Raw genomic sequence first — 23,319 nt, 5'->3', positions numbered from 1 at the left:
GGAGGACCCCGCCACTACTCTGATGGCTTTTGTGGTGCACCGCTCAGGGACTACAGGAGGACTGGGATGGGGCAGGCTAAGGTGGCATCAGCAGCCATTTGAGAGGAAATGAGGTACTTGTAACTAGATAGAGGATCACTTAGCCGTAGAGTCTAATTTTAAGATACTTATTTTCTGTTGTGCAAGGCTGCTTGCCCCAATTCACATGTAGTGAGAACAGCTTTTAGGAGTCAGTTCTACCACCATCTAGTGACCAGGGCTGAAGTCATGGCTGCAAGCCCTTTACTCACTATTCCATCTCGCTGGCCAGTGGAAAGATGGGAAAATTATTCAGCAGCAGAGGGCTGGCCAGGCATGCTCTAGGTCCGGTAACAGCATAGCAACACCTGTGACCTATAGGAAGCTGCAAAACCGGAAGAATTCACTTTTAAAGTATTGCTATTATTATATTATTTTCATGTCTGTCTGTGTACCACATGCATACCTGGTACCTGCAGAGGCCAGAAGAAGACATCGGATCTCTTGGAAATGGAGTTAAAGTTGTAAAGCACCATGTGGGTGCTGGGCTTCAAATCTTGGTCCTCTATAGAACAGCCAGTGCTCTTAATTGCTGAGCCATCACCGCAGCCCTCACAATAAAATATTTTTGAAAAATATGCCGGGAAGTGGTGTCGCACACCTTTAATCCCAGCACTTGGGAGGCAGAGGGAGGTGGATTTCTGAGTTTGAGGCCAACCTAGTCTACAGAGTGAGTTCCAGGACAGCCAGGGCTACAGAGACCCCCCACCAAAAAAAACACAAAAAACAAACCTTAATACACACACACACACACACACACACACACACACACACACACACACACACACACATATATGTAAAATATGTTACAAAACAAAAAACAATCAACAGGTGGTGGTGGAGGCCTACGCCTTAATCTCAGCACTCAGGTGGCAGAGTCAGGCAGATCTCTGAGTTCCCGGCTAGCCTGGAGAGATTTCCAGGACCTTGTCTCGTCAAAACCAAAAAAATAGGACAAATAAAAGTGAAATAAACCATATTTATTAACAAATGGATAATCTAACAAAATTAAACACTGTCAACCCCCATGTTGTCCTGAAGTGAGTCCGGGAGCCCATTTAAGTGAGATATAAAAATATCCGGGGGGGAGGCAAAAGTTACCTGCAAACTCCAACCCAAACAAGCGCCAAGACGAAGTCGCCCTCCAGGCATCCGCGAGCGTCAATCAGAGGCGCTGTAGTGCATCACGTGCCAAGTCGAGTCCCGCCCCACCATGGCAGCCAAATCGGGCGGGGCGACGTTGTCACCGTTCGGCGCTGACGTGTCCCGCGCGTGTCACTCCACGTTCGCGAGCGCCTGCGCATTGCCCCGGAAGCAAGATGGCAGCCCCCAGCGGAGGCTTCTGGACTGCGGTGGTCCTGGCGGCCGCAGCGCTGAAATTGGCCGCCGCTGTGTCCGAGCCCACCACCGTGCCATTTGACGTGAGGCCCGGAGGGGTCGTGCATTCGTTCTCCCAGGACGTAGGACCCGGGGTACGTGCTAAGCCTCCTGCCCGGGAATCGATGCCTATGGACTTCCGATCAGGTGGTCCTGGAGACCGGGTGGAGTGGCAGAGGCAGGGTTACCTGAAGAAGGGACCTGGCTGCCTCGTCTGTCTTCTGTCAGTCACTCCCTACCTGCAAGGCGACTTCCCCTTGCCCATCTCATTGTAGAAAAGGGAATACTGGTTGATAAGAGCAGCGGATCTAGGGGACTGGCTATACAGGTCGCACGTGGGTTACTCACTGAACCCGGACTAGAGCGGGAGCACCCCCCAAGCCTTACACGAGTCCATCACCTCTCCTTTCAGCGAGCCAGCAGTCAGCCTAGCCTCTGCCCGCCCCAGCTTGGCTTCTGGGACAGCGGTGTCCCTAGTGACCATTTCTTGAGACCATTACTATAGTCCTGTGCTTTCTGGCAGGTTTGTGTTGTGGGCAGGAAGCAGTACAAGCTTGTATCTAACAGGAGCCCCGAGTACTGACCTCATAGGTGATGTTCTAGGGATGATTGCTGAAGGCCATTTGACCTTCCTAGGAAATCACAGTGATTTGAGCAAAGTTCTGAGCTCCTGAGAGGAGAGAGATCTGGTGGCCTCTGGAGGGTGTACTGAGGGATGGAACCTAGAGTCTCACATCGGCAGAGCCAGGGTTCTGCCCCGCCCTAGGCAGGGGCTCCACCCCTGAGCCACATCCCTAGCTCCTCATTAGGGGATTCTAGGTGGGACTCCACCCCTGAGTCACCCTCCCAACCCCTCACTGCTGGATTCTGGACAGGCTCAACCCTTGACCTTCTGGGCAGGGGCTGATGTATATCTCAGTCCTTTTTGATCTGTTTTACATCGGGACAGCACCTTGCTAAGTCACCCAGGCTAGCTTATGTCCCAGTTCCCAGTTCTGCGTCAGCCTCCTGGATACCAGAGATGATGTGCATACAGGACCATGCCCAGTATGCTAGGGTCTTGGTTCTGAGTATTGAGATCTTTGCTCTTCAGCCTCCTTTTATTTCTCCTTCTACAGAACAAGTTTACATGTACATTCACCTACGCTTCCCAAGGAGGGACCAACGAGGTAAGTTCCTCAGGGTGTCACACGACTGGTGTCAAGGGAAAGTGGCCAGACTCCCGAGGCTCTAAAGTCCCAGTCCCTTGAGCCTGAAGGACTTCTAGTTGCCTTGGCTTCCGCCTAATGGAATCAGCAGCCCACAGTGCTGATCCCTGACTCTTAGTCTATGTGTAATCAGTGAGCCACCAGAGCCTGGGACAGTCCTCAGGGCAGCCCGTAAGCTGGCAAGAGGGCCGATACCTCAGCAGCACCCAGGGCATCGAGGTGAACTGTTATGAGGTTAGCTGCCTGTCCCACACACAAGTTAGTTCATTCAGTGGAAATACTGGTGTATCCAGAACCTTGGACATGCATGTTCTGAGCAGAGCTTTCCATAGGAGCAATGAGTGGAAGTGTCTTAGTGTCCACGGATGGGCAGGGGTACACAGCACCTCAACAGTTGGAATATCACACACCCGTGAACAAGAGCGTTGCGTATGGCATGGAGAGGGTTAACAGCCCTGCTCGTGGCATCGAATGAATGAGTTTATTATGTACATAGCAAGTAAGGAAAAGAAATGGAGAGGCTACAGACAGCAAAACCATCTTCAGTTAAGTACTCAATGAGCAGAAACCAGCATGCAGTGACCACAGAGGCCCAAAGTGGGCATCGGATCTCCTGGAACTGGAGTTACAGTTGTGAGCCACCATGTGGTTGCTGGGAATCAAAGTCAGGTCCTCTGCAAGAGCAGCCAGTGCTATAACCACCGAGCCATCTCTGCCGATCCTTGGTTAGTGAATAAGAAGAAACCATCTGAGGAAGCAAGATGGCAGTCAGCTGGAGAGCCCATGGGCAAGCCCCTAGGACCTAGCTCCCAGCCTATCCTCTCCCCTCTAGGCAGGGTTTTTAAGCACGTGTATGTAGTTGGATGTGTGGGTGTATGCGCGTGTGTTTGGCTCTCTGATGTTAGAGGAGCTTGGGTTATTGAGTGGTTGTGAGCTGTCCTGTGGGTGCTGGGGACTGAGCCTGGGTATTCTACTTAGACTCAGTACTGCTGTGATGAGTCACCATAACCGAAGCAGGCTGGGTGGAGGGTGTGGATTCAGGCTGCACCTCCATATCACTGGCATCATAGAAGGAACTCAAGCAGGGCAGGAACCTGGAGGCAGGAGCTGATGCAGAGGCCCATGAGGGTGCTGCTTACTGGCTTACTCCTCATGGCTTGCTTAGGCTGCTCTCTTAGAGAACCCAGAGCCACCAGCTCAGAGAGGGCTCCACCAACAGTGGGCTAGGCTGATCACTAATTAAGAAAATGTCCTGGAGGCTGGTGGAAAGTCTGATTTTATGGAGGTGTTTTCTCAACTAAGGACTCCTCCTCTCCTGTGACTCTAGCTTGAGATGAAACTGTCCAGGACGAGCAGCACCTGTTCCCCGAACCTCTCTCCAGCAGTCTGTAGTTAGCTCCTGGAGTGGCTTATGCCTGCAGTTGTCGTTGCTGCCCATTACCAGGCTGGGCCATCCCTCCCTCCAAGACCATGGAGAGAGTGCCTTGAGATCCCACTTCCAGAACCAGTTTCCCAGTGAGCTCAAGGAGAGTGTGACAGTGACGATTTCTATTACAAGGAGAGCGGCACTGACACCACCCAAGTCTAGAGGGACCTCAAGGATGCTACTCAGTGAGAGACAGAGACACAAGTCACGCTGTGGGATTCCATTACATGAAGTATCCAGGACAGGAGCCCTGAGATAGAAAGTGGATGCGCTGGGCCAGAGAGAGGCTTGAGGGAAGGCTCAGCATGGGGCTGCCTTTTGGACTGATGGAATGTTCTAGATGCAAGGTAGTCATGGCTGCACTGTGGACTTCACACGGTGTGTGCTTTAATGGGAATGATCCAGGGGATGGACATTTTCTACTTTATTCTGTGAGAGGTTTTAGGGTTTGGCTGTGCCAGAGATTAAATGGCTATAAGAGGGCCCAGTAGCAAGTAGGATGGATGGCAGCTCTCTTGTGGCTGAGGCAGGAGGATCTGGAGTTCAAGGTCATTCTCCACTTTACAGAGAGATCAAGGACACAAGACTGTCGCTAAAGAAAAAGCAAGGTGTGGACCCCCTTGAGCAGCGTTTCTCAGATGGGCTATTTTCAGACTGCAGAGGCTCTGGGAACAGCAGAGCCAGGAATTAGCAGGTCTGTGGCGTCGGCAGGAACCACTCAGAGCTGGCCCCTGGCCTTGGCATGAGTGCAGTTAGGTCTCAGGGCTTCACCTTGGGGAGAATACACACAGCTTGCTGCAGGGTCCCCTTGTAATTGACACAGGTAGGTCCTGGCCATGAGAGCCCCCCTTGGGAAGCCAGGAAGGGCAGTGATGGGCGCGTCTCTGGGTGAGGGCTGGCAGCGAGGGCCGCAAATACTCTGTGAGAACTGGCTAGTTGTTTTGTGGATTTTGTTCTTGTTTTTGATTTTTATGTTTTAATTTTATGTGTATGGTTTTTACTTGCATTAATTATCTGCACCAGCTGCATACCTGGTGCCTGTGGAGACCGAAAAAGGACTTCAGGTTTTCTGTAACTAGTTACAGATGGCTGGGAGCCACTGTGTGGGTGCAGGTAACAGAACTCTGGTCCTCTGAAAGAGCAGCCTGTGCTCTTAGGTACAGGGCTGTCTCTCCAGCCCTGGCTGGTTTTTGGCTTTGGTTTTGGTTGATTGTGTTGGATTGTTGGCTTTTGATAGCCCAGGCTGGATCCCTACACTTTATGTAGCTGAGACTAAATCCTGGGTGTCCTGAGTGCTAGGTGCTAGGGTGACAGTCATTCCCCATTGCCCATGTGCAAACTACAGACATTCTCTACTGTGCATGCGCACACCACGGATCCATGCAGGACAATTGGAAACAGGCTGGGTGGTGGTCCTGCGACCCTGAGGAAGCTGTCAGTGAGTGTGTTGGCACCAAGGCACTGGACGGAGGAGGGAAGGGAGGAGGAGATGGCAGATAGCAAGCAGGGCCTGGGGAATCTAGAGTGGAGCTAGAGCCCCGTGCTGTAGCTGATCCACAGTTCCCAACTGAATTTAGACAGGGTCTTAACTGTTGCCACTTGTTCTCAAGATGTCTTACAGGTAAAAAAGTGACTGGATAGTGCCCTCCACCAGCAGGGCAGTGTCTGTGGCTCTAGTGTAGGATACAGAGCCTAGGAGGGACCATGTGTAGCCGGCCTTTTGAAGACCTGCTAACACCTGTCCTTGCTCACCAAGCCTGTCCTTTCTCCCCAGCAATGGCAGATGAGCCTGGGGACAAGTGAAGACAGCCAGCACTTTACCTGTACCATCTGGAGGTGAGCTGCTGTGCACATGCTGGGCTAGAGGCTCGTTCTCTCTCTCCCTCTCTCTCTCCCTCTCTCTCTCCCTCTCCCTCTCCCTCTCCCTCTCTCTCTTTCTCCAGCTACTTTGCATGCACACACCACAGTCCATGCAGGACAAGTAGGCTGGGCAGTGGTCCTGCGACCCCAAGGAAGCTCCAGTATGTGTGCTGGCACCACAGCACTGGGCAGAGGAGGGAAGAGAGAGGAAGATGTCAGAGAGTAGGCAGGGGGCTGGGGAATCTGGTCACACAACAGGAAGTCACCAAAACACTGCTGATTCTATTGTTCGGTTCTGGGGAAACAGAAGCCAGGATACCAGGAGCTCAAGGCCAGTCCTGGCCACAGAGTTAGCTGGGGGCCATTCTGAGCTTCCTCAGATCCTGTCTCAAAAACCAGTCTTGAAACAAAAAAAGAAAGTATACAGCAGGCAATAGCCCTGACCCCAGAGCTGTCATCCGTCCCTTCCCCACTCCCTGACCTCAGAGCTGTCACCCCTACCTTCCCCACTCCCTGACCCCAGAGCTGTCACCCGTCCCTTTCCCACTCCCTGACCCCAGAGCTGTCACCCGTCCCTTCCCCACTCCCTGACCCCAGAGCTGTCATCCGTCCCTTCCCCACTCCCTGACCCCAGAGCTGTCATCCGTCCCTTCCCCACTCCCTGACCCCAGAGCTGTCATCCGTCCCTTCCCCACTCCCTGACCCCAGAGCTGTCATCCGTCCCTTCCCCACTCCCTGACCCCAGAGCTGTCACCCCTCCCTTCCCCACTCCCTGACCCCAGAGCTGTCATCCGTCCCTTTCCCACTCCCTGACCCCAGAGCTGTCATCCGTCCCTTCCCCAATCCCTGGCGCCCACAGAACTACTTCTTACCTCTGGCTTTGGCATCCTGGAGATTTACCACTATGGAGTCCCACATCACCAGGCTCTTTCCGGGGCCTCAGTTGGGTCCTCTCCCCCTCCCCCATTCCTGTGCTAACTCTGTCTTTCCACAGGCCCCAGGGGAAATCCTACCTCTACTTCACACAGTTCAAGGCTGAGTTGCGAGGTGCTGAGATCGAGTATGCCATGGCCTACGTGAGTGTCAGTCACGGGGACCCGAGGACAAAGGGACCTGCAAGGCCCCAGATACCATTCACTGCAGGGGACAGGGCCCCGTGTCACTCAGCCACCCTGTTGACCCCTAGGGCTCCCACCCAAGTTGAGGGGATCAGCGGGAGGCCCACTATGTGGGTGGTTCCTGCAGAGTGGCTGGAGGAGCCAGGGTGGCCTCGGTCAGCTCCTGTCCCTCAGGCAGTCAATGATAGGCTCTTCCTCACAGTACCAGTGCCCTCAGCAGCCTCACCAAGTGTGTTTCTGGGAACCAAGGTGACAGACTGAGGCTGTCCATCACCTGTGATCTGACCCACTGCTTGGGCTCTGCTGGGACTACTCCCTGGGAATACCACACCCGCCCTAGCAAGCATGCCTGACTTTAGGCCACAGTGCCCAGGAGACAAAACTGAGGGGACCCGAGGGGACTTCTCTCTCCATGACGTGTGTCTGCTCAAGTGTTCTGTTTTATTTTAGTCCAAAGCCGCATTTGAGAGAGAGAGTGATGTCCCCCTGAAAAGTGAGGAGTTTGAAGTGACCAAGACAGCAGGTAGGTGAAGGTGGGTCCCAGCAGTGGGGGGTACGCCATTACCCAGCAAGAGCCATTTGGAGAGATCTCTGTGGAGGAGGGTCCTCGTGCCTGTGCACTGCAGATCAGAAACTGTCTCGAGAAAGGGCTGCAGGCTAAATTCAAGCTGCTTGTGGGATGGACTCTGTGTTGAGGTTGTTCCAGCCAGTTTGGTTCACAGCATCCTAGTCACCAGTACTGGTCCACTTTCTGTTGCTGTGACAACACACCTGAGGCAAGCTGCTGCATAAAACATAAAGGACCATTCAGTGCCCAAGTCTAGAGGTTCAAGTGCACCAGAGCACCTCTGCTAGACTCTGTGAGGACCTGGTGAGGGAGACACTGGCAGAGCCAGGGAAGACAGTCCACATCCCCCCATGAACTTACTCAAGGCTTCACTGGGGAATTCTAGGCAGACGCTCCATGCCTGCAACGCCCCCAGCTCCCTCACAGGGGGCTGGGGGGAGGGGGATCCTCAACAAGGACTCCACCCTCACCATGCCCACTAGCCCTCTTTGTAATTTCCCAGTCTCCTTTGTAGTTCCCCATGCAGGGCAGGATCTCCTTGTGTCACACTGCCCGGCTCTGCAGTTTTCTATTTTCATCCACCTCGCGCCCTGTCAGACCTGGCCTCTGTCGGACCTCTGTCAGGGTTTAATTGTGCTTGTGTCTTGCAGTGTCTCACAGGCCTGGGGCCTTCAAAGCTGAGCTCTCCAAGCTGGTGATCGTAGCCAAGGCGGCACGCTCGGAGCTGTGACCCTCGCCTGTCAAGGGCCTTCATGTCCACGTTCCTCAGGCACACTGACCGGGACTACTTGTCTAGGGCACTGGTTCCCATAGGAGCTGCCCTGCCCTGCACAGGTCACACTGTGTCACTCCGCAGAACTCTCTGAGCCCGGTCACCTGTTTTGCCAGGGAAGATGCAGGGCATGTGCGGGGGTGGGATGGAAGGACTTCCTGGCTTTCCTGAAGTCAAGATGTGGTGTGGTTTCCCCTCTGAGCCACAGATGAGTGTCCCCATCCCAGGACCACTTTCTAACCCCATCCAGGGCAGCTCCACTCAGAAGGATGGGAAAGGATAGAAAAAATAAATAAATAAGTAGCCACCTTAGTGGTGGCTCTGTGGGGTCAGGACTCAGAGATGGATTCTCATCGTTTTCTACAATAGCAGCAGGTGCAGGCACATAGCCTCTCCTAATAGTGACTGTCACATAGGTGCCAGCACAGTGGGTCACAACGCAACCAATGACTTTGCACCCACAATGACTAGTCACTCTCTCTCTTGAGACACAATGATGCCTTGAATCCACACTGTGTTCTCTAGTACTAGGACCACAGGGCAAGGCCACTGTCCCCACAGATTTTGGATTCAGGATTTTGAAGTCAAATGAAAGCAACATGTTTTTAGATTTATCTTATGCTCTCTCTGTGTGTGTGTGTGAGAGAGAGAGAGTGAGAGAGTGCTGTGAATCTCTGCTGTTTGTGAGAGAGTGAGACTCTGTGTGTGTGTGTGTGTGTGTGTGTGTGTGTGTGTGTGTGTGTGTGTGTGTGTGTGTGTGTGTGTGTAAGAGAGAGAGCTGTGAATCTCTACTGTTTGTGTGCCAGTGGAAACAAGAGGGCATTGCATTCCTGACACTGGAGTTACAGGTGGTTGTGAACCTCTGCAAGAGCGACCAATTCTCTTAACTGCTGAGCCACCATTACAGCCTTAGTAAGAAATCTTAAAATAAGTAAATAAGTAAATAAAACAAAGGGTTAGAGAGATGGCTCAGTGGTTAAGAGCACTGATTGCTCTTCCAGAGGTCCTGAGTTCAATTCCCAGCAACCACATGGTGGCTCACAACCATCTGTAATGGCATCCAATGTCCTTTTCTGGTGTGTCTGAAGATAGTGACAGTGTACTCATATAAATGAAATTTTAAAATTAAAAAAAAATCAAACAAACCACCTGAAGCCAAAGAACCCTACATAAGCTCTAAGTGTCCAAATCTTTCAGAGGGACCTTGGGGCCCTCCAGCTTTGCCCTTGGGCCTGACATCTTGGCTAGACATCCAATGAGGTACTGGGGCTGCCAGCCAGGCCTGTGCCTCAGGCAGATATGCAGGGGTGCTGCACCCTCATGCATGGGTGTGCATGTGTGTTATCCCACAGCAAGGGCCAAGTGCCCTTTTGCTGCCCCTTCAGCCATTAGGTAAAGACAGGGGATCACCGGGCAGTGGTGGCGCACGCCTTGGGAGACAGAGGCAGGGGGATTTCTGAGTTTGAGGCCAGCCTGGTCTACAGAGTGTATTCCAGGACAGCCAGGGCTATACAGAGAAACCCTGTCTCACAAAAGACAAAAAAACAAAAAAGACAAGGAGATCTCTGTGAGTTGGAGGCTAGCCTGGGCTACATATCAAGTTCTAGGACTGCACAATGGGACTCTACCACAAGAAAGTGGAGCTGACCTTTAAAACCTGAGGATATTTCACACTGCTATACCCTGGGAAGGACAACCATCAGTGGTACCTTAGGGGCCTGAGGTTCCAGGGGATCTAAAGCATGGATGTAGATGGTTTAGTCCAAGCCCTTAAACCCCTAGGCAAGGACACGGGATGATGTGAGGGCCAGGCTACAAGGCTGCTCCTGTGCACTTTTCAGAGTCCACAGTTGTTACCAAGGATACAGAGTAGGTAGAACTGGGTGCTAGGACACATTAGCCCTTCAATATGTTTGGGGGGGGGGATGTTGGAAATGAATCAAGCTCCTTCTGTTATCCCTGGGCCGGGCAGATCAATCTGTGTCTGTGGGTGCTTGAGAGCCACGGAGCACAGTCTCAAGTCACAGGACGGGTGTGGGACTTGCCTCTCCTTTCTCTTCTGTTCCATCTCAGCCGTCCCACATCCAAGTCAAGACCAGAAGCATAGACCTGTGACCCCTGAGCATCCAAACAGCCGAGTCCAGCCACCCTGGGTATCGAAAGCTAAATAAAAAGCAAACAGGGCTGGGAGTGGGTTAGCTTGGTGCCAGAGCCTCTGTAGCATTCAAGAGGCCCAGTGACACAAAATATTAAGCATGTTCCTGGTGCATTCTGACGTTCATCTCACCCTTGTGAAGACAGCCTCACAAAACTCAGACTGCTCCCCTTATTGGTCCATTTGGTCAGCACAAGGGACAGCTGCATGTATGCTGGTGTTCCAGTTTCAAGACCCTGCCTTAGGCTTAAAAGTGAGAAAATCCCTGTGGCACTGGAATAGTGAGAAAGGCTTCAGGGACCTGAGCCCTCATCATCAGCTGAAGTCACAGGGAAGCTGCTGGAGCCATGACTGCAGCAGAGCACTGTGGGGCTCATGCTGGAATCCTAGCCAGCCCTAGCCATGCTGGGGCAGAAAAATCACTAATTCCAGGCCATCCTGGGTTACAGGGCAAAATATTGTCTTAAAAAAAAGGGGAGTCAGCCGGGTGTAGTGGCGCACGCCATTGATCCCAGCACTCAGGAGGCAGAGGCAGGCGGATTTCTGAGTTTGAGGCCAGCCTGGTCTACAAAGTGAGTTCCAGGACAGCCAGGGCTATACAAAGAAACCCTGTCTCGAAAAACAAACAAAAAAAAAAGGGGGGGGGAGTCTAAATTGGGCAGTGGTGGTGCACACCTTTAATCCTAGCACTTGGGGTCAGAGGCAGGAGGATCTCTATGAGTTCCAGATTAACCTAGTCTGCAGAGTGAGTTCCAGGACAGCCAGGGCTGTAGCTATTGACAGACTCTTCTTTGTACTTGCATCTGTCTGCATACACTGAAACATTGAGGCAGTGACTCCCACCCGTCACCACAGGCTCCAGGTTGTACACATTGCCTTAAATACACTCAGCTCTGCACATTTTGTGTCCTCTCCCAATGCCCCAGATAGCCTTTCCATCGGCAGCACTGCGTAACCGCTGTGCCAGCCCCTCCACAGCTGTGCCAGCCCCTCCACAGACTCGATCTTCACAGATCTCAGGGGTCGACCCCATGACATGCATGCTACCCCTGAGCCAAGCTTCTGACCTGGGGATTCTAGGTACATCTATCACTGGCCACGCCCCCAGTCCCTCACTGGAGGATTCTAGGCTGGGCTCCACCCCTGACCATGCCCCCCGAACCCTCGCTGGAGGATTCTAGACAACTAACCCACACCTCAGCTAGACACATGTGTAGCTGAAGTCTGCTTTCCAAGGATAAAAGATCTAAGTACCAGTTGGGTTAAGCCAGTTAACGGTGTCTCACATGACCACAGGCACACTCAGATAGTAGAGGCTGCAGGCTTTCACATGCGTGGTCAGTGTCAGTTACCAACTCGGTACCATTCAAAGAGAAAAGATGGATTTGTTTCCCAAATATGGAATTATAATGTAACACATGCTCGTGTCTCCAGTGGCTTTACCCTGGTCCGAAGCTGGGGACAGCCTCTGGGGTCCCCATGTTTCACAGCAAGTCCTGTACTATCACTCAGTGAAGACCCCACATTTCTGCCTGATTAGCGCCTCCTTGCTGAGTGGTCAGGGCCCTGCCATGTTTCCAAGCACCGGAAGCCGCGGTGTGGTTCTGTGTGGGCACATCCACATGGAGGTCAGAGGCCAGCTTTCTAAGACTCCATCCACCACACAGATTTTGGTAAACTCCAGACAAGTTTGGTGACAAGCATTCTTACATGCTGAGCCATCTCACCGGCTCTATTTATTTCTTCTCTTCAATGCGAGGGTCCAGTCCCCTAACAGGACCTCAGATCCCAACACCGAAGTGTGCTTGGAGTCTCTCCTTTCAAAACCATTGAGAGAAGCCACGATCTGCCGCACAGCATCTGTCTGCTGGTGTTCTTGGTTTGCAGTAGCATCACTCCTCAGTGTCCAGTGTCCTGCAGCATTGGCAGAGTGAGCCTTCCTGGGCCAATCTATACATAAGGACCTGTTGTAGCAGTCCAGTACTTGTTCAACTCTAGTCTGGTACAACAAGAGTTTGAACTCCATTTTCTAAAGCAAGTCACCTTGGGACGACCTGAGGCTTAGGAAACAAACATAGTCATTTGGCAGGGGTAAGGGTCAGGGGAGTACAATTCTTGTCTCCCAATTCTCCACAACCTTATTTGAAAGACTGAGAATGTCCAGACAGTGGGGCGTTGGCACACACCTATCATCCAGCACTCTCGGTGGTGGGGGCAGGAGGCTCAGGAGGTCAAGGTCAGCCTTTGCTACATAGGGTGTTTGGGGTCAGCCTGGGCTACATGAGACCTGTCTCAGAAGTAAGAAGAGGAGGTCAGGAGACGAAGCAGAAGCTAGACAAAAGCAGATAAGTTACAGCAGGAGAAACAGAGGAGAGACTACCCCAGGCACAGGCAGTTCTGAGTTCTTGGGGACCGTCACCAGTGGAGGATAGTCTCCAGGTGGCTGACTCCAGGTCAGATGCCACCCTCGTCCAACATCCTCCCGAGGCCATCACAGATGCGGCACAGATGGCTCCGGTAGGGCTCTGCTGGGCTGTACAGCGCGGCCAGGAAGTCACCATTGGCAAAGTGACTGAAGATGTGATTGATGCGGCCGTGGGACTTGGCAGTGAGGTGCGGGCCAATAGCCTGGTGCAACAGGTCCCTGCACTCCAGCAGCCCAGTGGCCAGCACACGCCGGTCAAAGGTGAAGTCTACCTGGTGGAAGCTGAGGGCTGTCATGGCCAGGCTGCGGACGCGGCCCCGGAACCGCTGCAGCTGGGCCAGCTCATTGCTGTCCAGCTGGTCCGCCCTCAGCAACACAGCCAGCTTCACAGCCACCTTCACCAGGTTCTTCACTACCCTCTGTGCCTCCTTCCGGCTGCGCGTGAACTCCTTCGTGGCCTGGTACAGTTCATCCAAGACCTCACTGCTGGTATTGTCCACAAACACAGCCACCATGGCCTTGGAAGCCATCTTGCTGAGGACTTTCTTCTGGGCCTGCAGGGCCAGGCTCTTCGTGCTGAAGGTGTCCATGGGTTCTGTCAGGACGAACGACACAGTGCTCGGGTCAAAACATGAATCTGGACAGGACTTGGCACCATTCCTACTCTCCGGCAGCCAGCCCGTGGTTTCCTAGCTGGGAGTTGAGGCTTCGGATGGTTGCCATGGAGGAAAGAGCCAGGAAGTAGCCAAGAAGACAGGCAGGCTTGCTCTTATGGAACAGTCACGATTTTCTCTCCCCACTACCCAGTTCAAGCATTTTTAGAATTTTCCCAAATGACAGTACTAAAAACCACGGAGAGTTCTTGTGCCCCTTCCCTAATAAACTTCTATTCATACCCCAAAGCCCTATCTGCAAACCCTTGCTTCTTTCCTAATAAACTCCTATACCTTCCAGTGCCCAGGGTCCCTGACTCTTGCCAGGGACAGATTCATCCCTCAGCTCAGCCTGGGTATCTCCTCCTCTGGGAAGCCATTTTAAGCATTCTTAAGCTGACCCGTGGGGTACTGCCTCTGAGCCACGCAGGGCTGCACAGCTGCAGGGCTTCCAGACCACAGAGAGAAAGCACAGGGTCTGCTCCCTCATCTACTGTGTTCTTGGGGACTCCAGAACCCTCTGGGGGGTGAAGAAACTTGGAAGAGCCGAGTGTGGGACATGATAGGGTAATCTCCAGATTGGGCCCAAGCTGTCCATCGCTCATGCTGTTCTGACAGCCAGGGGGCCAGCAATGCCACCCACCCCCACCCCACGCCCCGAGACCACTCACTCACTCCCAGAGTCCCCTACAAAGCCTGCTTTTGTGTGAGCCCAAACCCCAGGAGAACATCCCTCCCTGACCCCAGGCTCTTAGAGGTCAGGGCAGGCACAAGAAGGCTCTGTGTGCTTTCCTGCCCCCCCTTGGCTCACCACCCCCACTGTCTATCAGCCAGGGTCCGGACACTGCTGTTGACACAGGGCTACGTGGCAGCTTGGCGCCTGCCACATGAACCTATTTCATCTCGTCGGCCAACGCCATTCTGCAATGAACAATGCCATGCCAAGTGGCCCCACGGGGAATGAATACAGAATGGTGGAATCTATCCCCTCCAAATCCACTGCGCCACAAGGCCACACAGCAACAAAAGACAGTCTAGCCCCTCCCGCACTACCACCGCCATATCCTGAATCCTCCTGCCTCCTTCTTAATGTCTGTGAACGGTGCTTAGTCTGAGGTAGGCAGAGCACTTGCCTGGTGCACGAAGCGCCGGGCTCTGTCCCCAGCTTTCAGAGATGGAGACAGGAGTTCAAGGTCATCCACAGTTACATGGGGAGCTGGAGGTCAGCCTGGACTACCCGACCCTCTCAAAAGAGAAAGGAAAGAGGGAAATAACACGGGACCTGAAGGGACCTCTCCAGCAAACCTCGGTTTGTTTTCCAGTTGACACCGAACACAGGGCTGCTAGCAGAGGACCAAAGTCAGCTGTCCCTGTTTGACTTGGAGGCTAGCTGACCCCAGGAGGAGGGCTGACTATCTCTGAGCCTTGCTTTTCCCATAGACAAAGCTAAATCTGGACTCAATGGCTCAGAGGTGAAACTCAGTGTGTGGACGGACTTCCGGAAGCAGGAAGAATGGCGGGGTGGCACAGCTGCAAGCAGTCCTGTCCAGGCCTTCCCAGCTCCAACTCAGCGGCCACCTGAGGCAGCCAGCTGCTGGCCTCTACTTCCTGTTCTGAAATCCATTGTTCTGACAGAAACGCCCCCATTGAAGCTCTGCTTCCTGCATGACAGCCAGGTTAGGCTTTTAGAACAGGGACTTTCCCAGGGAAGAGGTGCTGTGTGTGGCCTTGGTCCCTGCCCATCCAGCGTCTCAGCACTCAACCAAAGTCTGGAGTCAACCAGAGTCTGGAGCCACAACAGCCTGCACTCCAGAACTCAGCCCCAACACTCACTCAGTTGCTCAACTGGCCTAATGAGCATTTATAGAGCACCAGCTGTGTACCAAACACAGAAAGAGACCTTGTCTCTGACCTCTCAGGGTTCCTACTTCTGCCACGTTCTGACCATTTTGACCCTGGAGTTGATTTTACAGGCCACATTGCCTCCTCCATCCAATAATTCATTTTTAAATGCATTTTTACTTTTTTGTTTCAGACTGGGTCTCAATTATCCAGTCTGGCTTTGAACTCTTTTGTTTGTTTGTTTGTTTGTTTGTTTGTTTTGTTTTTTCGAGACAGGGTTTCTCTGTGTACCCCTGGCTGTCCTGGAACTCACTTTGTAGACCAGGCTGGTCTCAAACTCAGAAATCCGCCTGCCTCTGCCTCCCAAGTGCTGGGATTAAAGGCATGCACCACCATGCCAGGCTGGCCTTGCACTCTTAATCCTCCTGCCTCAGACTCCCCACTGTGTGATGCTAAGTGTGCATAAACTGTATCTGGCTGGGACTCTAGGATTACCCCTGAAGAGACAATTAAGTGGAGGGAGAAAACACAAGAACCCAATAAACAGGAAGAAAAAAGTAAGATTCGGGCATCGGGGATGGGAAAAAGCCCCTTGTCAGGACAGGAGGACCAGGTCTCAGCAGCGGAAGGCGCATATGCAAAACCCCCGGAGCAGAGCCATGTCCTCTGTTAGATCAGCCTGGAAGCCTCAGCCCCATGAAGGCCACAGCTGGCTCTGAGGAACTAGTCCAGGCCTCACTCAGCCTGTGGGAACAACACTCATCTCCAAAATGAGAGCCCCAAGTCCTTTCCTGGGCCCTGGGCCACAGCTTAGACTTGGTATGGTTTTTACGTTTTTGTTTTGTCTGAGACCAAGTCTTGCTCTGCAGTCCAGGCTGGCCTCAAACTCACATATACATGCCTGGATCTGTTTCCGAGTGCTGCGATAAAAGGCGTGTGCCACCTTGCGTGCCACCTTGCCCAGCTCACCTAGGCTTCCCATGTCCCTTCAAACCCTATTTGAGTTTTCTTGTACTCTGAACCCTGTCGATCACTGTAGCTCCCAGCACCCCACAGACAGCATTCTGGATTCCCGCTGGACACAGCACTCTCACTTATACAAGGTCGGATCACCCTTGACCTCCACTTTGATATGAACAGGTACACCCTGGACTCACCAGTCCATCACGACCCCACAACACAGCTAAGCCACAGGGCATTTGCACAGTTGCAGAAGCTTCCCGAAGGCCTTTCCGAGCATAAAGGTCCAGGCTCAGAGGCACCTCCCTAACCCAGTTTCTGCTTTTTCTTTTCCCCCAGTTCTTTTTTTTTTTTTCTTTTTTCGGTTGTCTTCTGGATTTTCTTTTAAAGATTTATTTATTTCATGTATGTGAGTACACAGTTGCTGTCTTCAGAGGCATCAGATCCCATTACAGATGGCTGTGAGCCACTATATGGTTGCTGGGATTTGAACTCAGGACCTCTGGAAGAGCAGTCAGTGCTCTTAACCACTGAGCCATCTCTCCAGCCCTGGATTTGTTTTCTGAGTCAGGGTTTTGTGTAGCTCAGGTTGACCTGAAGCCCACTGTGTAGCTTGAGTTCCTGATCCTCCTGCCTCCATCTCACGAGTAATGGGATGACAGGCACGTATCACCATTCATGGTGTATGCAGTGCTGGGGGTGGAGCAACTCCAGCCTATGGGTCCAAGACATGCGAGAGGAGAGGTTGCGAGGGTGCTAGCCAGGTCTCTGGTGGGGTCTGCAGTACACATACCATTAGGTTTACACCTAGTGCTGAGAAAATGTCTGTGCAGTGACTAATTCCCAAGTACTCAGTGGGGTGAGAAGAACTCTTGAAAGGGAAGCATGAAAAGATACAGGGGCCCCAATGACTGGAGGTTCAAACTGGGATAACCCACATGTGCCCCCTTTTCAGCCCACCGAGACCACAGTGCAGCAAGCCACCGTAACTTCCAAGGCTCTAGCCCAGAGCTGAGAGCTGAGCTCCCACAGAGCACCAACACCAAGGCTCCATCGTGTCCTCAGTGATGGCTGAGTGCATAAAGAGCTTGCTGTCAAAGTATGCACACCTCAAATTCCCGCCACCCACATGAAAACAGGTTGGATGGTGAGTACAACCCCAGTGCTGGGCTTCAACGGCCTGCCAGCCTAGCCCCCTTCACTGAGCCCCAGGTTCAGTGAGACCCCGCCTCACAGAACAAGGCTGAGAGCAACTGAGGAGGACACTTGAGCTTCAGCTCCATTCTCCACAGACACACACAGATGACCGAGGGGATGTGGCCATCAATGGTGGCCAGGATGGCCTCTGACAACAGTGGATACCATAGAGCTGCGTCTCACAAGACAACTCCTGTCACATCAAGCTTCATTCAACAATCAGATGTGACGGATGCCACACTTTATGACATTCGCCCACAATCACCCTCTGGCTTCTAGAATGAAAGCCCTCAGGTGCTGGGCAGCAAGTTGGACTTGCCTAGAGTACCCAAGCCCTGGGTTCCACCCTCAGTATCAGACACACCAGGTGTCATAGATGACCTTTAATCCTCCAGCTGCACTTGGCAGGCAGAGGCAGGAGGATGTCTCTGAGTTGAAGGCCAGCCTGCTCTACAGGGACATCCTGTACTCAAAATAAAAGGTCTGCATTGCTTTCTGAAGTCATTGCAAGTGCTAGGCCCCCTCCCACCTAGTCTCACACACACACACACACACACACACACACACACACACCCCTGCTTGCTTATCACCCAGCTTACTTTTGTAAATAAAATTGTTTTGGGGGGTTTTGTTTTTGTTTTTTGTTTTTTGTTTGGTTTTGGTTTTGGTTTTTCGAGACAGGGTTTCTCTGTATAGCTCTGGCTGTCCTGGAACCCACTTTGTAGACCAGGCTGGCCTCGAACTCAGAAATCCACCTGACTCTGCCTCTCGAGTGCTGGGATTAAAGGCGTGCGCCACCATAAATAAATACTGTTTTACTGTCATACTCCACATGCGCTAATTTGCATATCACGCAGATGGCTCTCCCTCTGAAGACCCAGAGGTATATGGGGGCAGACAGTCCCTTGTGTCTTTCCACAGCTGAAAATATTTCCTGTGACCCGTCAGTCGGCCAGGCCCCATCTCCACAGGCTAGTCAGCCACACAGTAATGAAGTCCAGACTGAGGATCTTGGTTGGGTTCACGTGGCAAACACAGCCACCTTCATCCACAAAGGTGACAAGAGAACTCTCAACCTGGGAAGGCCACTTCCTTTTCTCTTCTTTCCTTTCCTTTCCTTTCCTTTCCTTTCCTTTCCTTTCCTTTCCTTTCCTTTCCTTTCCTTTCCTTTCCTTTCCTTTCCTTTTCTTTTTTTTAAGATTTACTTTATTTCTATGAGTACACTGTTGCTATTTTCAGACACACCAGAAGAGGGCATTAGATCTCATTACGGATTGTTGTGAGCCACCATGTGGTTGCTGGGAATTGAACTCAGGACCTCTGGAAGAGCAGTCAGTGCTCTTAACCACTGAGCCATCTTTCCAGCCCAGGGAAGGTCATTTCCAACACACTCAAGAAAGAGAGGATAAACTCGGGCACAGACCACAGCAAAAACCAGCTAGATCACTGGGTGATCTCTATGCCAGTGGCCACTCCTTTCTTTCATGTGTGTGCCACCACAATGCCAGCTTCTTATTTATTGTATGATTTACATTCTGTTGCCATGGCATTGGGTAAATGTGCGTGCTGCCAAACCCAATAACCTGAGTCCTGTCCCTGAGACCCACACGATGGGAGAGAGCAATGATTCCCACAAGTTGTCCTCTGACCTCCACACACGCGCCTTGGCTCTCATACACACAGTAAATAAATGTAATAAATAATAAACACAACACGATTTACTTAGCTGGAAGCACTCAGTCCTTGACTTTTAATCTGGGTTTAACAACCAGATGGCAAGATTCCCGAAAGCCAGCAGCAGCTTGTGAGGCTCGTGCCGCCTCCCACCCCTGGGCAGCCCCTGGCCTCATGAATTCTTTATGTCACCCGTGAAGTGCATTCACATCCATAATTGATGTCACCAAGCCGGCCATGCTCCCTCTCCACCCCGGTTGATTGTCCCAGGGGCCGCTGGGGGCTCCACCTCCACAGAGCACCCTGAGCAGCGCGGCCCATCTGCACCAGCCTTCTGGGAAATCAAGAAAGACACTGGGGGGTTCCCGAACAGGTTCCCCTCAAGGATGCTGCCAGGAGAATGGGAGGTGGCGGGCCTGTGAGGCAAAGTGGCCATGTACCGAAGCAGTGAGTGTTGAGAGGGCCTACAATATCGCTCAGCAGATAAAGGCACTTGCTGTCAAGTCTGACCAGGAAGGAGCGAGGACCCCAGCTGGTTGTCCTCTAAGCATTATATTCACAAAAAAGGAATAAATAAATATTTCAAAGAGACTGTTACAAAGCCAAAGAGAGCATATGGATCTTTGATTCAGCTTCCACACTGTTTCTTTAGGAATGAGGTTTACGATAGGGTCTTATGCTGTAGCCCAGGCTACCTTTGGATTTACCATGATCCTCCTGGCCCAGCCTCTTAGGTGTGTCCCACCACGCCCAACATCCACTCATGGTTTTAACAAAAGGGAAATATGAAGGTTATCAGTGTGCACATTCAGCCCCAGGATGTATTGGCTTCTTCCATTTCCAACGGTCTGAAGCCTCCATCCTGGTTCCTCTCACCCTATCCAGGATTCCTGAAATGCCAGAAGCCCCTGTGAGCACTGAGTTCGCTCCCCTCTCTGCCCTCATCCCTCCATGGTCCCATCTCCCTCTGCTGCAGCCACAGTGCCTCCTCCATTCACCTCTTGAACACCAGGCTCAGTCCTGCCCCAGGACCTTTACACATGCTGAGCCCGGCACTTACAATAGTCTTCCTCAGGTTGCTATGTGGCTGTTTTACCCTGGAACTCTCAGATCTCTCCACGAACACTCAGTTCCCCGGTTCCTTCCTCTTCTTACAGTTACTATTATAGTTCAGGACAGAGTCCAGCATTACCAACTGTGAGGCAGGAGGATGGTGGGCACTGGGCCAGCTTCAGTCACTGCTGTGTGCTGGCGACATTAGCTACCACACTTCAGTTATCTCAGTGTTCAGGGACAGTTTATCAAATGACTAAGTAACTTCTCATGGTTATGACAAAAGGAGAAACTGAGTCAGGGGCCTGGGAGCTGACAGATATGCACAGAATAACACCAGGCTAGAACTGGGACTTGAATCCAGCCCTTACCTGGAAGCTCATTGCATTACAACCTTTCCCTGGGGTCCACCCTAAAATTTGGGAGCCTAATGATCTAGTCTGGGAATCTTCCAGAGCTATGCACACGGTCAACCCTACCACGGTTCTTTCTTTGGTCAGGACTACAGAAGACCCCACCTGCACAGCACCCTCTGGAGTGGTTACCTCCGCTGGTTTCCACATGGGGAAACACAGGGTTGGGGCTCAGAAAAACCATGCAGGGGAGACACTGGGGTTCTTGGAGGAGTGAGCTCACTGGGCCCCCGGATCAAGTCTCACTCTCTTTAAGCCTCCACTAAGCCCTGGATGGCACCTGAGTCAGTGGGTGGCACGCCTTCCTGTGGCCATGATTATTTGGCCTGTATGCTGAGTCCCCTCATACGGAATCAGATTTTTGTGAGGTGAGTCCTAGCTTGCCTAGGGCTGAGAGAGTAAACTGAGGGACAAGTCTCTATGTCTCTTCATACCCTCAGGATCCACCACTCACCCATTACGGAACTAGCAGCCCTGGCCCAAGTCTGGCTCACCATGTGTGGGAAGGCCCAGGGCAGGTGTTCTGTGATGACTCTCTTTGTTCTGTTACATTGTACAGTCCCCATGGCCCCGCCCTCATCCCTCCCAGTCACCCACATCCTAGGTGCGGCCCAGATCATGAACTTATTATGTTTTAAAGTTGTCGCTGCCTGTGTTGATCTGCCAGGGTTGTAGAGGGCTCAGCACGCACAAAGGTCTCAAGTGCAAGGACATTCCATGTGGAGAAGAGGCGGCCACTTTGAGGTCCCAGGACAGAAAAACAGGAAGTTTGGCACTCAAAGCCTACATTCCTGTTCTCTCTCTCTCTCTCTCTCTCTCTCTCTCTCTCTCTCTCTCTCTCTCTCTCTCTTTCTCTGTTGGCTGTTGTTTGTTACAGGATCTCTATACATAGTTATGGCTAGCCTGGAACTCACTTTGTAGACCTGGCCTCAAACTTACAGGCATCCACCTGCCTCTATTCTAAGCACTGGGTAAATGGGTAAATGTCCTGGTATATGTTGTGTTTGGGCCGGAACCCAAGGCCTCTTGCTTACTAGGTGAGCACTCTACGCACTGGGCTACACCCTAGGGTCCCTTTTGTTTTAGAGACAGCCTCGGTGTGTAGCCCACCCTGGCTCAGCCTCTCTTTTGTCTGTTTAAGCACCCCCAAGAAGCCTCAGGGAGTCACGAAACAACTGTCCCAAGTCAGACAGGGAAACTGAGGCTTATAATTAAGTTACTTGTTCAAGTGAGTCAGGTTTGTCTGAGCTGTGTCCTAACCCCAAGGCAAGGTGTTCAGAGGCGTCACAGCCTGGAGCTCGGGAAGTGACCCAGAGGCCTGTTTCCAGTTTAGTGTTCCACCCTGTCCCTCTCCAGCCCCGCTGCTCACAAAGGTGACAAACCAGAATATGGTTCTGGAGACAGTGTCTCCATCTCTCTGGCCATCCGCAGCCCATATTCTGGACCCCAGTTTATCCTCCAAACCAACACTGAAAGAGCCAGGAGGCTGCAGACCTGGATCAGGTCACCTGCCAATTATGTGACAGCCACTGTCCCAGTTCCCAGATGGTAAAACTGAGTTCAAGCCCTCGGGCAATGGGAAGCTTGAAGTGCCAGTCCCAGTCAGGGTAACCCTGCACCAGCCAGAGCCACAGTGGGGTCCAGCTGGCTACCTCAGAGAATACCTAGACCATTCTGGAGTCAGGCTGCACACTTGTACAGAGCCAAGTCCATCAAGTGTCCTCTTGAGGACATGTGTTAGGACTATTACAGTAGCCCACAGCAACCTGCTCACAACACCCATGCTCCCACAGTCAGTAATAGGTATACAGAGGAAACTGAGGCGGGATATACAGAGGACGGTGTGGGGATAGGAGGGGACGGAAAGAACCCAGGATAGCCAATGCAGGACCCCATCGCTCACCTGCTCCTCGGGATGTGTCAAGCCTTCAGTTTTCTGTAGGTGCCTCTGTGGGGCCAGAGGCATTGGCCGCTGGATCTGAGCCCGGCCGCTGGCTAGGAGGCCACGCCCCCGAGAAAGGGCTCGCCCCCTCTAAACGCTCACTGGCTCAGCAAATGGTAGCGCACAGGCAGTGTACGAAGGAGCCAATGGCAGCAAGCCTCTGCCAGGAGGTGGGAGGCATGACGCGGGCGTGGGCGAGGGCGTGGTCTGCGGCCGGGAGATTCCTCCGGAATAGCGCCGGCGCTGGGTGCCCAGCGCAAGGGATGCCGTGGCGGGAAAGTGTTGGAAGGAAGAGGAAGGAGACTGAGACAGAGAAAAATGGGGTATACGTGCACCGCGCGACAGAGATCTGAGAGGCCAAAGCGAAGAGAGGCGCCTCCGCGAGACACCTGCATCCCTCTGAGCGGGTCTCAGTTTACCCACTAGGTAGTTAGAGTGTCACCTGGGACTCCCATGACAAATGCACCCCAACATTTGCCTTGCAACAATTTTGGGGTTCCTGAGTACTGCGGAGACTCTCTTTCAGTTGGTGTCTCTGGAGTAAGGGGGGAGGCACTGTGATGACCTCCCTGACAGAGGCCAGACAGGGCCAGCTACC

General features: G+C 52.5%; 2 protein-coding genes across 3 annotated transcripts; one reads left to right on the top strand and one right to left on the bottom strand.

Moving 5' to 3' along the window:
* Positions 1 to 1,039: 1,039 nt before the first annotated feature.
* Tnfaip8l1 (tumor necrosis factor, alpha-induced protein 8-like 1) lies at positions 1,040 to 22,850 on the bottom strand. Of its 2 annotated transcripts, XM_030249985.1 has the most exons (3): positions 22,683 to 22,850; positions 11,817 to 13,582; positions 1,040 to 7,851 (listed from the first exon to the last, which is right to left on the bottom strand). In XM_030249985.1, the coding sequence occupies exon 2, from the start codon at positions 13,575 to 13,577 to the stop codon at positions 13,017 to 13,019; it is 561 nt and encodes a 186-aa protein (XP_030105845.1). In that variant the 5' UTR covers positions 13,578 to 13,582; positions 22,683 to 22,850; the 3' UTR covers positions 1,040 to 7,851; positions 11,817 to 13,016. The 2 variants fall into 2 exon arrangements, with proteins under 2 accessions (XP_030105845.1, NP_079842.2); NM_025566.3 differs by lacking the exon at positions 1,040 to 7,851 and having other exon boundaries at positions 11,334 to 13,582; positions 22,683 to 22,798.
* On the top strand, positions 1,369 to 8,748 carry Mydgf (myeloid derived growth factor). Its single transcript, NM_080837.2, has 6 exons — positions 1,369 to 1,550; positions 2,574 to 2,624; positions 5,864 to 5,925; positions 6,944 to 7,025; positions 7,518 to 7,590; positions 8,286 to 8,748. The coding sequence occupies exons 1-6, from the start codon at positions 1,398 to 1,400 to the stop codon at positions 8,363 to 8,365; spliced, it is 501 nt and encodes a 166-aa protein (NP_543027.1). The 5' UTR covers positions 1,369 to 1,397; the 3' UTR covers positions 8,366 to 8,748.
* Positions 22,851 to 23,319: the final 469 nt, after the last annotated feature.

The sequence above is a fragment of the Mus musculus genome, chromosome 17, assembly GCF_000001635.26.
Source record: "Mus musculus strain C57BL/6J chromosome 17, GRCm38.p6 C57BL/6J".
Taxonomy (NCBI): domain Eukaryota; kingdom Metazoa; phylum Chordata; class Mammalia; order Rodentia; family Muridae; genus Mus; species Mus musculus.
This window is presented reverse-complemented; position numbering and strand designations above follow the sequence as displayed.

What these genes read in the sequence shown, in the direction of transcription:
- Mydgf (NM_080837.2), top strand. Translation starts at nt 1,398, where the DNA reads ATGGCAGCCCCCAGCGGAGGCTTCTGGACTGCGGTGGTCCTGGCGGCC. An exon ending in CCCAAGGAGGGACCAACGAG is followed by an intron (nt 2,625 to 5,863) that starts GTAAGTTCCTCA and finishes CTTTCTCCCCAG; the next exon opens with CAATGGCAGATGAGCCTGGG. An exon ending in TGAAGTGACCAAGACAGCAG is followed by an intron (nt 7,591 to 8,285) that starts GTAGGTGAAGGT and finishes TGTGTCTTGCAG; the next exon opens with TGTCTCACAGGCCTGGGGCC.
- Tnfaip8l1 (XM_030249985.1), bottom strand. Translation starts at nt 13,577, where the DNA reads ATGGACACCTTCAGCACGAAGAGCCTGGCCCTGCAGGCCCAGAAGAAA.